General features: G+C 37.9%; 2 protein-coding genes across 3 annotated transcripts in view; one reads left to right on the top strand and one right to left on the bottom strand.

Moving 5' to 3' along the window:
• mcmbp (minichromosome maintenance complex binding protein) overlaps positions 1 to 6,247 on the top strand; it is a 35,314-nt gene extending 29,067 nt beyond the window's left edge. The window contains exons 14-16 of the mRNA XM_043712709.2: positions 424 to 588; positions 668 to 756; positions 3,390 to 6,247. Of these exons, the coding sequence (XP_043568644.1) occupies positions 424 to 588; positions 668 to 756; positions 3,390 to 3,516 (381 nt within the window). The 3' untranslated portion in view covers positions 3,517 to 6,247. The remainder of the gene's footprint in view (positions 1 to 423; positions 589 to 667; positions 757 to 3,389) is intronic.
• Positions 6,248 to 8,485: 2,238 nt separating this feature from the next.
• Positions 8,486 to 13,850, bottom strand: part of inpp5f (inositol polyphosphate-5-phosphatase F) — a 204,599-nt gene continuing 199,234 nt past the window's right edge. Inside the window, exon 20 of one of the 2 annotated variants that reach the window (XM_043712705.2) lies at positions 8,486 to 10,766. In XM_043712705.2, the coding sequence (XP_043568640.2) occupies positions 9,608 to 10,766 (1,159 nt within the window). In that variant the 3' untranslated portion in view covers positions 8,486 to 9,607. The remainder of the gene's footprint in view (positions 10,767 to 13,850) is intronic. The other variant, XM_043712703.2, reaches the window with a different exon arrangement.

Here is a 13,850-nt window from a genome sequence, read left to right as displayed (position 1 = left end):
CCCTTTGAATCTCCTGCCCCTTAACCTAAAACTATGCCCTCTCGTGATTGACTCCTTGACCCATTCTATCCTTTGAACCTATGAACTCTTTATTTTGTATTTCACTCTATGATGCTGAAATTTATTTTTCTTATACTTTGTTAATGCTTTGTAAGGCACTATTTGAATATTATAGTATGAAGTGTAGTGACCTCATAATTAAACAAATACACATGACGGCTTAGCAAAAGGAGTGAAATAGCAAGTATAATTTTCAATCATAATGTGTAATGTACATCTTAGTCATGTGCATTTATTTTGCTAATAATAATGCTATGAATTATTAAAGTAGGCAATGGGAATATTTTGTAAATTGCTCTTCCTCTTCATGTCAATTCTAATACTGTCTTGTGAAATTTATTTAACTCTTTTTCTGATTTATAGTCTGACTGCCAAGTCCATCTACAGCCTCAGATGATGCCTACCAACATTGAAGAGTACATGACTAACTTGCAAACAGCAGTAGTGCCTTCTATGCTCAAGAAATTTCGCATATATCTGAGCTTACTGAAACTGATGGACTATAGTATATCAGATGATGTGACCAAGGTATTGTGGATTCTTTTATTTTATTTTCAAGTTTTGTACATGGTCGCATAATTTCAGCATTTAATTATCTATTTTGTAGGCAGTGGAAGAAGATTTTGTGGAGATGAGGAAGAGTGATCCTAGGAGCATAACTGCAGAAGATCTCCATCAGTTGCTTGTTGTTGCAAGGTAAATAATGTGATGATGAGATTTGAAGTGGCTTATTTCATCCATTTTCTTTGAGGATTATCAGAACACTTCACAATAAATACATTAAACTGTTAATCACTTCTGTTTCCCCACTTGGCAGTTCTTGAATTGAAACATTACATGTTTTGAATAAACTCTTTTTGAGACCCTGATAAAGGTTAGGTTTGACTGTGGAAACTCGGTCACTGTTTCAAGATCACTTCTTTCTCTGTTTCTCTTCCTCAGCCCCTATCTTTCAGTCATAGTTTCATTAAAACATTTGTATTGTTTGTGGGGTGATATTGGGATGGAGGAATTTGCAAGGAAAATATTGGGGTGAAGTGAAAGATTCTAGCTTAATGATATTTTGTAAGGGTGTCAATGTCAGTCATTGAGGAGAGGAGTAAATGAATGGGATAATGCACTATGACTTTAGGCATTTGGAGAGATTGAAGGAAAGGAGGACAACAAGGAGTTCATTGGAACTTAAGAACAGGAGTAGTTCGTTCAGCTCCTCAAGTCTGTTCCACCATTTAATGAGATCATAGCTGACCTGTGGCCTAACTCTGTATATGTGCTTTTGGCATATATCCATAGCACATCTGCTTAACAAAAAATTATTGAATTAGTTTTGTTTTCTCGTACTCAAATGAGTAGTGAAAAATTTACATGTCTCCACCTATTGTACTAGGTACCGAGATACAGATTCTTCAGGATAAGTTCTTAGGGAAAAAAATTAGAAAAGTAAAGAAATCAAGCATCCGGCATTACAGATTGTAGGAATAAATTAGAAAATAGAGAAATAAAAATTTCAGAACAACAGTCCATCAACGCAGTCCATGCTGGAACCTAACCTCCGGATCATGCCAGGCTTCAACCTGAGGCTGGGAGACCGCTCTGGAACCACATTGAGGCCGGAAGTCCACCTTGGACCATCTGGAAACAGCCCAGATTTAAAACTAACAACTGATCTCATCAACTGCTATTTGTGCAAGAGAGAGTTTCAAACCTCTACCACCCTTTATTTGCCAAAGTGCTTCCTAACATCTTGCCTGAATGGTCTAGCCCTAATTCTCAGAATATGCCCCCTAGTTCTGGAATCTCCAACCAATGAAAATACCGTCTTTTGCTGTTAATAGCTTGAAGACTTCAGATCACCCTTCTAAATTCTAGAGAAAACTGGCCTAACTTGGATAATCTCTCCTCATAACTTCACCCTTGAAGTCCAGGTATCATACTCCCGCCAAGGTCAGTATATTCCTTCCTAAGGTTTGATGCCCAGATCTGCTCACAATACTCCACAGTGGGTCTAATCTGGGTTTTGTTTTTAATAACTGCAGCAGTATGTCTGCATCTTTATATCGAGGATTGGAATATGAAGGTCAGCACTCCATTAGCCACCTTGATTATTTTCTCCACCTGTTTGGGCATTTTAAAGATCTTTGCACCTGAATTCCCAAATCTCTTTGGACATCAATTTAACTTCATGCCATCTGATCTTTCCTTTTTCAGTCCCAACCTCACGCTTGGGCTACTATAGTTTTGCCTATTCTTTTAGACTATCCCTATCCCTTTGTAATTATGTGCTATCTCTACCTTATCTGCTGTGCCGCCTGACTTTGTGGAAGAGAATTTGAAATTAACAGTGGCATGTCATATCAGAGATGCATGTACAGAAGGAAGTCAATAGTTTCTGTGCTGGTTCTTTAGATAGAGCAACCTAAATCACAGTACTTTTAACTGCATTATTTATTATTTTGCTTTGACTGTTTAATTTTGCCTTGTAACATAGGGTCTCAAGTAGGGCTGAAGAGCATTTTAGGAGGTAGAAAAAGTAGTCTGGGAGACTGTTTAAGGTCTGAAACTGAAATTTGAATAGAATTCTGGGATTAGAATCTTCCTTAATTAAAAGGCATAATGTATTTGGACATGTGACATATCTCCATGGCGATCACACCCTGAGATAGGACTTGAATCTGGACCTTGTGGTCCAGAAATAGGGACAGCACCACATGTGCCCTTGGTGCATGTGATTGCAATGTTGACAAAGAAGTTGCTATTGAATCTTGCCTTCTAAGCAGGTATTCTTCAACTGAAACTATAATTTTATCTATATAAATGTGCAAAATACTTAACAAGATTGTTACAAATGATGAAGAACTATCAGAATTTCCTTTCTCATTTTCAGTTCTAATAAATATCTGGTTTGAACTGTCCTGATGATGACTATAATATTATTTATAGACAATATAGCTCGTAGTAAAGTTTGTAGGAAAAATAGTATTAGTACCCATCATAGTGAGTTTGGGCTTATCTTCAGTGCCTAGCTAGGCCCTTAACTGTCATATTTTTATAGTTTTTTGAGGAATTAGCAGTTAAGCACTTATTTAATTTTGCTTTTTTCTAGCTAAGGAACTGTTCCAGAAAGTGAATGTTCCATCCCATTAAGACAGCAAAACTGAGAAGTAATTTGACAGTAGAGTTGATTAAAAAGAATTTGGTCTGTGTTTACGTAAACAATGGGCATGAGTGTTCAAGATAAGCTTTCTGTTAGCCTAATGTAAACGTTCATTATTTAACTAATAGCTTAAGAACATTAATTAAAAAGCTCACTTTAATTTGTTTTTTAAAAGGTTGGTGTCACTGAGTGCTGGCCATGTGACCTTATCGCGAGAGAGATGGCAACAAGCAAAGCAGTTGGAGGTTCTACGCAAAAGCAGGCTACAGCAGCAAACCCATGTAAATGGCAATGAACCTTAATGATGGACAGTCTTTAAAATTCAAGAGAGTATCGAACATGTATCAGTGGGCTTTATTTAAATTTGAAGAACTAACATTCCTTCTCAGCCCACCTGCCAAGTGAGTCATCAGGTTGAGGAAAAACAAGTTTTTCCCTCTTTATACATCATTTGTATCAAATTTTCTTACAGAAATTTCTTAAATCTAAATTTTACTTTATTTCTAATTTGTGTTGCTTGAACTGCATTTTAGTTGAATGCATCCATTTGTGAAAATATCTTCTACATTCCTCTAACATAATTCTCAAATACAAACCTATTTTTGTAATTTTGTAAACTACATTTGCATAACATTGTACTTGTTTAAAATTGCCTTTTTTTAAAAAAAAGTGAACTATGAAGATTTCAACAGCTCTTACGTTCTTGCTCTCTTTGAAATGATTAATCTCATTGTGCGACAGGGATGAAGTTCTTGTAGTGTCTGAATATCCGGATCTAAACTTGTACAGAGACATTGGAACAAACAATCAGTTTGTTTATATCACAGATTTAAGTATGGAGCTGGCTAATCAGACGGGCTAACTTCTAATATTGAAGCATTCCCTTATTTATCACTTTTGATATTAGCGCTCAGACTTTACTGAGTATTTAAATTATGTAGCAGCTGCCTTCAAACCATAACTATTTTTGCCTCTATTTGAAATGTGCTTCTTAGTTCAGTGAGGTTATCAACCAGCAGTTTATACTAATTGTAAGTCAAATGTGCAGTTTGGCACACGTCTGATGCAGTGGAAAGGAATTCCTGATGGGGCAGATGGGCTGCGGAAAGAATGGCTGTGATGAGCTAAAATAGTCCTTCCTTTGTCCATACTTTGACCTTATTTAATTATGTAGAATATGTGCATCTGGTAACAAGTGAACAATTAAATTAGTTTGTAGACTTGTGTAAGAATAAGCCAGGTTATATCATTTGCTTCAAATTAAGACTGTCAGAGCAAAACTTGAGCAGCCTTAAATATTTTGATCATTTGATTCACTTGGTATTATAACACTCATTTTTTCACTTTTAATCTGAGTTGGCGGATTATGAGAAAAGGCAGTGCATTATCAGACAAGTAGAATCAGTTAAAAACTATTCCATAGTATAACTTTTCCCCATTTGCTTTGGTTTATTGGTTTATGTGCCAGATCAAAATTAATTGTACCTGAACAAATCATTCTTCAAGCACCTTAAACATTGTATTACTTACTGGACTGGGTAGTTAAACTTAACTTTAAAAAAAAGCGTGCCAGTTGTCAGGAGTTCAGGTTAAGGAAATTATTGCAGGATAATGGAACCTATCTTCTATACTCAGTGGCAACATGGACTACTCCCAGGATTAATACACAATTTTCCTGTACTTTGCCTTAATGCTGTAACTTAGTACAAACACTGAACAGTTCCTATTCACTAATGTAAGACTTTAAATTTAGAGCAATTTTAAATATCTTGGTTACCTTGAACTAGGAACAGAATTAAGACTGTCCAAACTTAAATAATAGTGGAACCTTACAGCTAGCAGTGAAGGAGAGTAAATCAAGCACAGCTGGCCTCATGCACAGAATCAGAGAGATCAGGTCCATCTTCTCAAAACTGTGTGCTTCTCAACTCCTAAACCTGTCATGCATTTCGTATGTTTTGTTATAGCAGATGGACTAAATGTCAATATCAATTGAATAGGAACTTTCCGAGCTCAGAGTTCCAATGTAATTTTTTTTAAATATGCATTCAGTTTTGTATTTCCCTATTGAGGAATGTTGGAGGGACTAAATTTAAGCGTCAAGTATTACGGTACAATTGAAGGCAGTGCGCAGCCATCATCTTTGGTCTCAACAATATCCCAAAACCGCCTTTCTCCTGAAACGGTGCAATGTACTGAAGCAAAGCATATTATGATTGTGCCTTCCTGACCCTTTTTCCAACAAGCAGCTGTTATTTAATAGGTGAAACCATGAATTCCAACAAGAAACTGCTGCATTTAAGGATTAATTGAAAACCAAGTCTTTGAGTGGCATGGTACACAAAACCGATTTAGTTAATGGGCGAAGCCTTAACAACAAGAGAATTTGAGGTAAAGTTGATATATTATGAGGATTTTCCCCAAATATGTTTAAAGATTGAATCATTTGCAGTTTTCAGTAAAAGTTTTTCAGTTTTGTAATGTCTGCACAAGAAACTCATGATTGCTCAAGGTGCTTTCCTTGATAATTTTGCTCCCCAAGGTTTTCATTTAACAAAGTAACATGGATGAATAGAGTCAGTGTTCATTTCAAAAGTACTGACTTCTGGATTTGGTTGGGTTGGAGTTCAGATCAGTTGTTAATAATTTTGATTAATTCCCAAGACTTGGTACAGAAACAAATTGCCTTTTGCATTATGATTTGAGTTGCGTTCCTGAGTTCAAAAAAAAAAGACTTGAGCTGACTTTGGTACGTAGTTATTAAAGAGGAACATACTATGCACTGCCATTGAATTGTAATGTTCCTGGTGTTCTCATAATTCTGCCACATTGTTAAAATTTTGGATAGTTCCAGATTTGTCTCAAAAACAAATGTAACTAAAGGTTGGGATATATCTTCATTTTCAGAAAAGAATTGAGGCAAGTGATTTTTCCATGTGATCTTTGAAGATTTCTGTACAATGACCATCAGGGATATTTACTGTAAATTACTGTTTCTTAAACAAATTAAAAGCTACTTTTTTTAAACTTTGATTCTTTTTGAGTGGCAATTGTCTCTATCAGAATTTGAAAAGATTGGAACCTGAAAAGCCCAGTGAAACAAGTTAAGATCCTCACTTCAAAACTTGCTCATTGCCAAGTTAGCTGATGCTGAAATTGGCATTGGTCTTCGGAGCACCAGAGGATCAGGATTCCAACATAATGCCTTCTCTTGCAGCAATTTCTGGCAGAAATACTTCAATGGAATTTTCTTTTGAGAGGTGGGTGGCTGGCTTCCCATGTTGAAGCAAAACTTGTCCAAAAATTGAGCCAGTGGGCACTAGACTCAAAACACAAACTGCTTTCTCCCTACAAATGTTGCAAGACCTGCTGAATTTCTCCAGTATTTATTCCCAGAATCTGCAGTATTTTACCTTTTAGTTACTCTTGCTTGAATTGGCTTTGTATTCCACATTAAATTTCAATCAATGAGATTACATTGACACGACCAGAACATTGACCAGGCTACTTTTTTATTATTCCCAAGAACCTTAATGATGTTATTGGTCTTGACCATCGATGAAACAAACAGTGGCTGAAAGAACCTAACAATTAGTCTCCAATAGCTGTAATCATTCTTCTTATGCCAATATGAGAACTTCCTCATCCCAAGGTACTCCAGTTTGGAAAAGGCTGGTGTGGAGTGGAGTATCGAACCAGTTATGGCAACATTGTGATTCTATCATGAATGTTATCAGTCTAATTATGAAATTAACTCTCACTGGAGAAAATGGATTTGAAATAAACTTTGTGCATCTATTCTGACAATGCAACCTTGTAAATCAACACTTCAAAAATATTGTTTACCGTAAAACCGTACAGGCCCTTCAGCCCTCAATGTTGTGCCGACCTTTTATCCTACTAAGCTACATACCCTTCATTGTACTATCTTACACGTGGCTATCCAAGAGTTGCTTAAATGTGCCTTATGCATCTGACTCTAGAGTGTGGTAGGAAACAGAATTCCTGCCAGCAGTGGTAGTAAAAAACCTCCTTCTGACATCTCCCCTAACCTTCCTCTGTCACCTTAAAATTATGCCCCCTAGTGACAGACATTTCTGCCAGGTGGAAATGTTTCTGGCTATCTAGGACTCTGATCATCTTGTACACTTCTATCAAATCACCTTTTATCCTCCTTCACCCCAATGAGAAAATCCCTCGCTCCCTCAAACTTTCATCATCAGATATGCCCTCCAGTCGAGGCAGCATTTTGGTGAATCTCCTCTACGTAGTCTCTAAACTTCCACATCTTTCCTGTAATGAGGTAAGCAGAACAGAACACAATATTCCAAGTGAGATGAACCAGGTCTCAGAATATTGTGTTCTTAACTGGAGATGACCTGAAAACAGTTGTGTGGGTTGTATCATGTCCATTGTAGGCAGATTCCCTTTTCCTTACCAGTGATGCTACCAAACACATTTTCCCCTTGTCAAAATTGTGCATTATCACCACATCCCTTGACACAATGACAGTAGATGCAATCATTTCCCTACTTCTTGCCTCCTCCTTTGTGACCACAGCCCCAAGCAATACTTCCAGTGGACCATGATTTACTGGTTTTACTGAAACTTTTGTGTACTGCTTTTGTGGTGCAGTGCTGTATCCTCTCCACTGGGAGTAAATAAATGTAAATTGAACCACCACATTTGCAAAACAGTCTATTCATAAGCACGATACCAAACTATTAGTCATGGATCACTAATTCTCCATTCCATTCCTACTGACCTCTATTCCCTGCTGTGTTCAACAAAGCTCAATGACACTTTATGGCCTTCCAGATTCACACTGCAGTTCACTATCAATCAAACTGTGGTCACTGACTGGTTTAGTTTCTCAGCCATGATCAAGTCACTGATTCTGCTTTACCACTTGTTTCTTTCTTGTCCTATTATCATCTTTTATTTTGCAGCAACATGTCTTCACATTCAATTTCACGTCTTGCACCCTATTCCAGATCTTACGTTTTTTCTATCTTGTCTGCCCTTTCCCCATTTCTACGTACATGTTTTAAATCAATTCTGATCAAATTGTTAATTATTTCTCTCAATTGATCCTGAGTAGTTTATTTTTATTTCAAATCTAACCCTTCAAATTAAAAATCAAAAAACCTTATAATAATCTACATCTTCATCTATATCCTTTTTTTTTTCAATGCGCACCTTAGCCAGTTTTGAAATGTGTAGTAATCACTAAATAAATGGATGAATTTTAGCTTTGACACTTGCACTCAGGAAAACAATATAAACATATGTTTTGCTTTATTTTTTTTTATTAAAATAATGTACATCCCTCATGTCAAAATACACTGGAGTATATCTACTTTGAAGCATATGTTGATGGGTTTTTTTTGAACACTCCAAAGAAACCATACGAGTGACAAAACAACATGAATAAATAGCACATTAAAACATTTAAAAGTTATAATACCAAGATTTTATTACAGGAATGGACCGTTTAATTTGCTTAGAAATTCTTTGCAAGAGACTGATATCAAATCACAATTAAGACAATGTTCAGGAACCTGCTTTTAACATCACGTTACAATCTAGCTACAGTACATTTGAAAAATACAGGCACTAGCTAGAAGATCTACAAATGCTACATTGGATTTAAGTTGAGCTTTCTCTCCGGTCCCTTCACTTAGCTATAGATAACTTTCATTAGGACCTTGTTTTTGATAACAAGACATTGGAGGAAAATAATACTCCTTTTCTTGGTAATTTAGACAATGATGTAATACTTTGATAGTGAAATTATCACAAAATATTCAAGTCCTTTCGACTTGAGCTATTCGGGTACGATATCTAAAAACCGAGAAGCAATCAAGAAATTGAAATCTTTATGGAGTGCTTTGTTCAGTCTGAATCTACTCCCCCCCCCAGTGGCAGAGTCCCTGTATGGCAGAGATGACAAACTAGACCAAAATACACCTCACTACCCTACTAATACAATTCAGTGCAACACAAACTAAGTGCAAGTTCTTAAGTTGTGTGGCATGATGCATTGAAGTTACATGTAGCATATAAATTCCCCTCTAGTAATACAGTAGATAAAGCCATCTGGAACATTTTGGGTGAGCCCATTACAATTAACAAGGATTACAATGCCCCTGGCCTAATATGTACTATCACAATTAATATTGCACATTGGCCTGTTCAGTAGTTAGTGCTGCAGTAGCTTAATGAAAAGATCCAAGATTACCCAGACTCATTTACAACAATGATCAAAAAAAACCTCAAATGCCTAGTTAAAGGCTGCGTACAAAATTGCAGATCATTTTAAAGGGCACCTGGTCTTGGGTCTAACTTAAAAAGTATTAAATTTAGTCAAAGTTGGAAAGGACCCATCAGTAGCTAAATTTGGATAATCCTGGTCCGACACTGCGTAAACATATCCGTCAGCTGTGGATGCTGCCCTTCGTTTACACTATCAGGAGTGCGCTGAACTTTTCCCACTGCAAAGTTTACCCCCTGAAGCAGTCCTGCCTGGGTCATGCTTGCTACCTGAACCATAGAGCTTCGGATCTTAGCAAATGGTGAAACAGCCCTGCTCCCTGGATCATCGGCTGCTGAGGGAGTTGCTTGTAAACTAGTCTCCACTTCAGATGGATTGAGCACACAGGTTGAACTGTTATCAGACGACACAGCAGGTTCCATTGAAAGTAATGATAGATTCGAGGTAGCTGAGGGTACATCCAGCTTGGAGGGTCTTGATAAAAGTGGTTCCACCATCTCTGGTTCAGACTTAGATTTTGTGCCCAAGGTGGTATTGCTTTGCTCAGGTTGTTGCTGTTGGAAAGCAAGGTTTCCGACAGGATCCTCTGAATTTTTGTGCTGTGCATCTTCTACAAACTGGTGACAATAAACATCAGTGGGAGTATTGAAATCCACCAGGATACCCTCATCCGCATTTGGTGCTTTACCAGAAAGCTGGACAATCATGTCTTTACTCATTTGTTCAGAATCACACTGAGCTGTGTGAATTTCTGAAGGATTACTTGGAATACTAAAATCTGAACTGCTAATAGATTGCGATCGACTTCCTAACCGTGACCGAGGTCCTGTTGAAACAATACCACAACTGGGAAGCACATAATCACACTGCCCTACATCTTCAGAGTCTGTCAGCTGGCATTCATCATCCGATTTTGAATTGGAGAGGAAACCATCCGATTCAAAAGAGTCCGAGTTGGAAGAGATCTCTATGTCAGAATCAGAATCATCTTTAGAAACAACTACTGGTGAATCAGAGCTCCCCAAGCTACTATCAGACTTCCACAGATTCACTCGCAGGTTTGGTCTTAAGAAATTGACCTTCATCTCTGGCTTTGGAAAGTTGCCAAGTTTGCGAAGGCTTCCAATGCTCACGCTCGATTTTGTTTGCTTTACTTTTTGATTGAGAGAAGAAAACTTGTTCATAAGAAAGTTCTTGCCTTGAGTTAGGCTTGTACTGCTTAAAGCTCGACTCTTGGATCTGATGCCAAGAATGTCTTCATGTGGTTTACTGTGCTTCCTGCAAGACAATGTAGAATCCAATCATTCCCTTTACAGTCAAAAACCTCTATTCAGAAATATTACTACATATCTATTACTTTAAGCCAAGAGAAACCTAGCAATCATAAAAACTAAGTAAATGAATTTACACTGCAAGCTTTTTGCAGCAGTAAGTTTATCAACTTTCCCATCCTGAGTGGGTGGTGCTGAACTAGACTGTTTTAATTTAGTGCTGAAATACAATTTTACTTAAGTCCAACAGTTTGTTTTTTAAAGCCACTAAATGAAGTCCCAAGCAAACAAGATGGTTGTTCTGAAAACAAACTTCTGTTCTCCCTGGGACATCAATAGATGTGGAGCATATTTCCTCTCGACAATTCAGTGATTGGCAACAATTTGACCACTCAAACTGGAATACAGACTCCGGAAAACTGATCAAAACACCCCTATCTCCGAAAATATTTAACTCATGGATTCCTGAAGCAAATGAGCAACAAGACTCCAAGCTAAATGGAAAGCAACTATACTGCCTCAGGAAGCATTCAATCAAGTACACGTCATTGAGAAAACCAGCCACCTCCCCATCTGTGATGGTTGGGTGACCTGTTCCTATATTGTCCTGAGGTGAACCCTTCCCTTTAACACTTTTGTAGCTCACTTATTAGACCTGTGCTCAAATGAGGCAGATCAGATCATGAAAAAGATACATGGGAACACAAAGCTCCGATCCTTGTTACTCACCACCCCAAACTGGAAATGTTCCTTTATTATACTGGTCAAACATCATGGAATACCGGACCAATGGCATTGTCAGCTTTTACTTTTAGTGCAACTAATAGTACCTGCAGGGTTGCAATGGTTCAACACCTCAACCTTCTTTAAGTGGAATTAGTGAAATGTTAGTGGCCACATCCAGCAAAGAGACAGCAACAAGTTCTTTAGTAGAACTCTAGTGACATAATAAACGATAGGCTTTTGAGAGTGCAATTTCTTCCATTAAAACAAATTAGGTAGTGGGTTCAAACATTTCAGACCAATGGAAGTAGCTCATGTAAATTAACAATTATCTGTAATTATAGAACTAGAAAACTCAACCCACAAGAAAAAAAACTGTGTTTAAACAGTTTAAAAACTTCCTCCACCTTTCCTAAAATAGTAACTACTTTGAGGCAATTGAGTTAACATGTGATTGAGATTCTAAAAACAAAGGCAGCGGCATATAACTGCCATCATTTTACAATTAAACCATTTAGGGTTGACTAACATCATTTTTATTGGATTGTCATCCTACTGCTTCAGCTCCATTGCCTTGCTGGGCAGTATTGCATCAGGTCCCACACCATAAACTGTAGAGTCTCTTGGTAGAACAAAGCCTACTAGCTCAATTGGCAACTTTAGTCATTTTGGGGGAAAAAAGCAACTCTCAGAAATGTACATGTTAACTCTCCAAATTACCATTAATAACCACCAGAGACAACATTGCTATTGCTGCCAGATGCTACACTGATTTCAAAATTAGAAATATACTTTAAATGAACCTGGAAAGCATCTGTCTTATTTGTATGCGTATGACAATACTATTCCCAATCAGAAAACACTTAAAACTTGTGTTTAACAGATGAAAAACTGCAACAACTTGACTTTTTCTTTCACTTTGAGATTAGAAAATGGTTGAGAAGTGAGGGGAATAAATATTTTTATAGGCATCAAAATTAGGTTTTTAAAGGAAGAGTCTGAGAAGAAACTGAACTAAAACTGATTGCCCTGATTCTGTGTTTGCAATCTGTGAAGCCACTAGCATTCGCCATCATTACAGCTGTCAAAGTGATAAATCACCGGCAAATGGAAACTAGATAATATATGAAAAATCCAGTTGCGATTCCCCACTACCCCATGTATGGAGAAAACATCAGAAATGAAAAACCAATTAGAATCGATCGTGATCTTCCACTCTGTTCAGTTAAGGATCCCCAAAAAAGCAACACCTTGTTAAAATAAGATTTTAAACAGTGTACCAAATCAATTATTAACAATCTCCTTATTCCTGCAAAACCCCATCATGATTTAAAAATTCCTTACATAAGACATAGGAGTGGAAGGAAGGCCATTCGGCCCATCGAGTCCACTCCGCCATTTAATCATGGCTGATGGGCATTTCAACTCCACTTACCCGCATTCTCCCCGTAACCCTTAATTCCCTGTGACATCAAGAATTTATCAATCTCTGCCTTGAAGACATTTAGCGTCCCGGCCTCCACGACAATGAATTCCACAGGCTGAAGAAATGTCTCCGCGTTTCTGATCTGAATTGACCCCCTCTAATTTTAAGGCTGTGTCCACGGGTCCTAGTCTCCCCGCCTAACGGAAACAATTTCTTAGCGTCCACCCTTTCCAAGCCATGTATTATCTCGTAAGTTTCTATTAGATCTCCCCTTTACCTTCTAAACTCCAATGAGTACAATCCCAGGATCCTCAGCCGTTCCTCGTATTTAGACTTACCATTCCAGGGATCATCCTTGTGAATCTCCGCTGGACACGCTCCAGTGCCAGTATGTCCTTCTTGAGGTGTGGGGCCCAAAACTGGACACAGTACTCCAAATGGGGCCTAACCAGAGCTTTATAAAGTCTCAGTAGCACATCGCTGCTTTTATATTCCAACCCTCTTGAGATAAAATGACAACATTGCATTCGCTTTCTTAATCACGGATTCAACCTGCATGTTTACCTTTAGAGAATCCTCGACTAGCACTCCCAGATCCCTTTGTACTTTGGCTTTATGAATTTTCTCACCGTTTAGAAAGTAGTCCATGCTTGCATTCTTTTTTCCAAAGTGCAAGACCTCGCATTTGCTCACATTGAACTTCATCAGCCATTTCCTGGACCACTCCCCCAAACTGTCTAGATCCTTCTGCAGCCTCCCCACTTCCTCAGTACTACCTGCCTTTCCACCTATCTTCGTATCATCGGCAAACTTCGCTAGAACGCCCCCAGTCCCTTCATCCATATCATTAATATATAACGTGAAAAGCTGCGGCCCCAACACCGAACCCTGCGGGACACCGCTTGTCACCGACTGCCATTCCAAAAAAGAACCTCTTATTCC

The sequence above is a fragment of the Chiloscyllium plagiosum genome, unplaced genomic scaffold (assembly GCF_037043375.1).
Source record: "Chiloscyllium plagiosum isolate Xiang-an unplaced genomic scaffold, Cpla_swu_hap1 HiC_scaffold_22, whole genome shotgun sequence".
Lineage (NCBI taxonomy): Eukaryota > Metazoa > Chordata > Chondrichthyes > Orectolobiformes > Hemiscylliidae > Chiloscyllium > Chiloscyllium plagiosum.
This window is presented reverse-complemented; position numbering and strand designations above follow the sequence as displayed.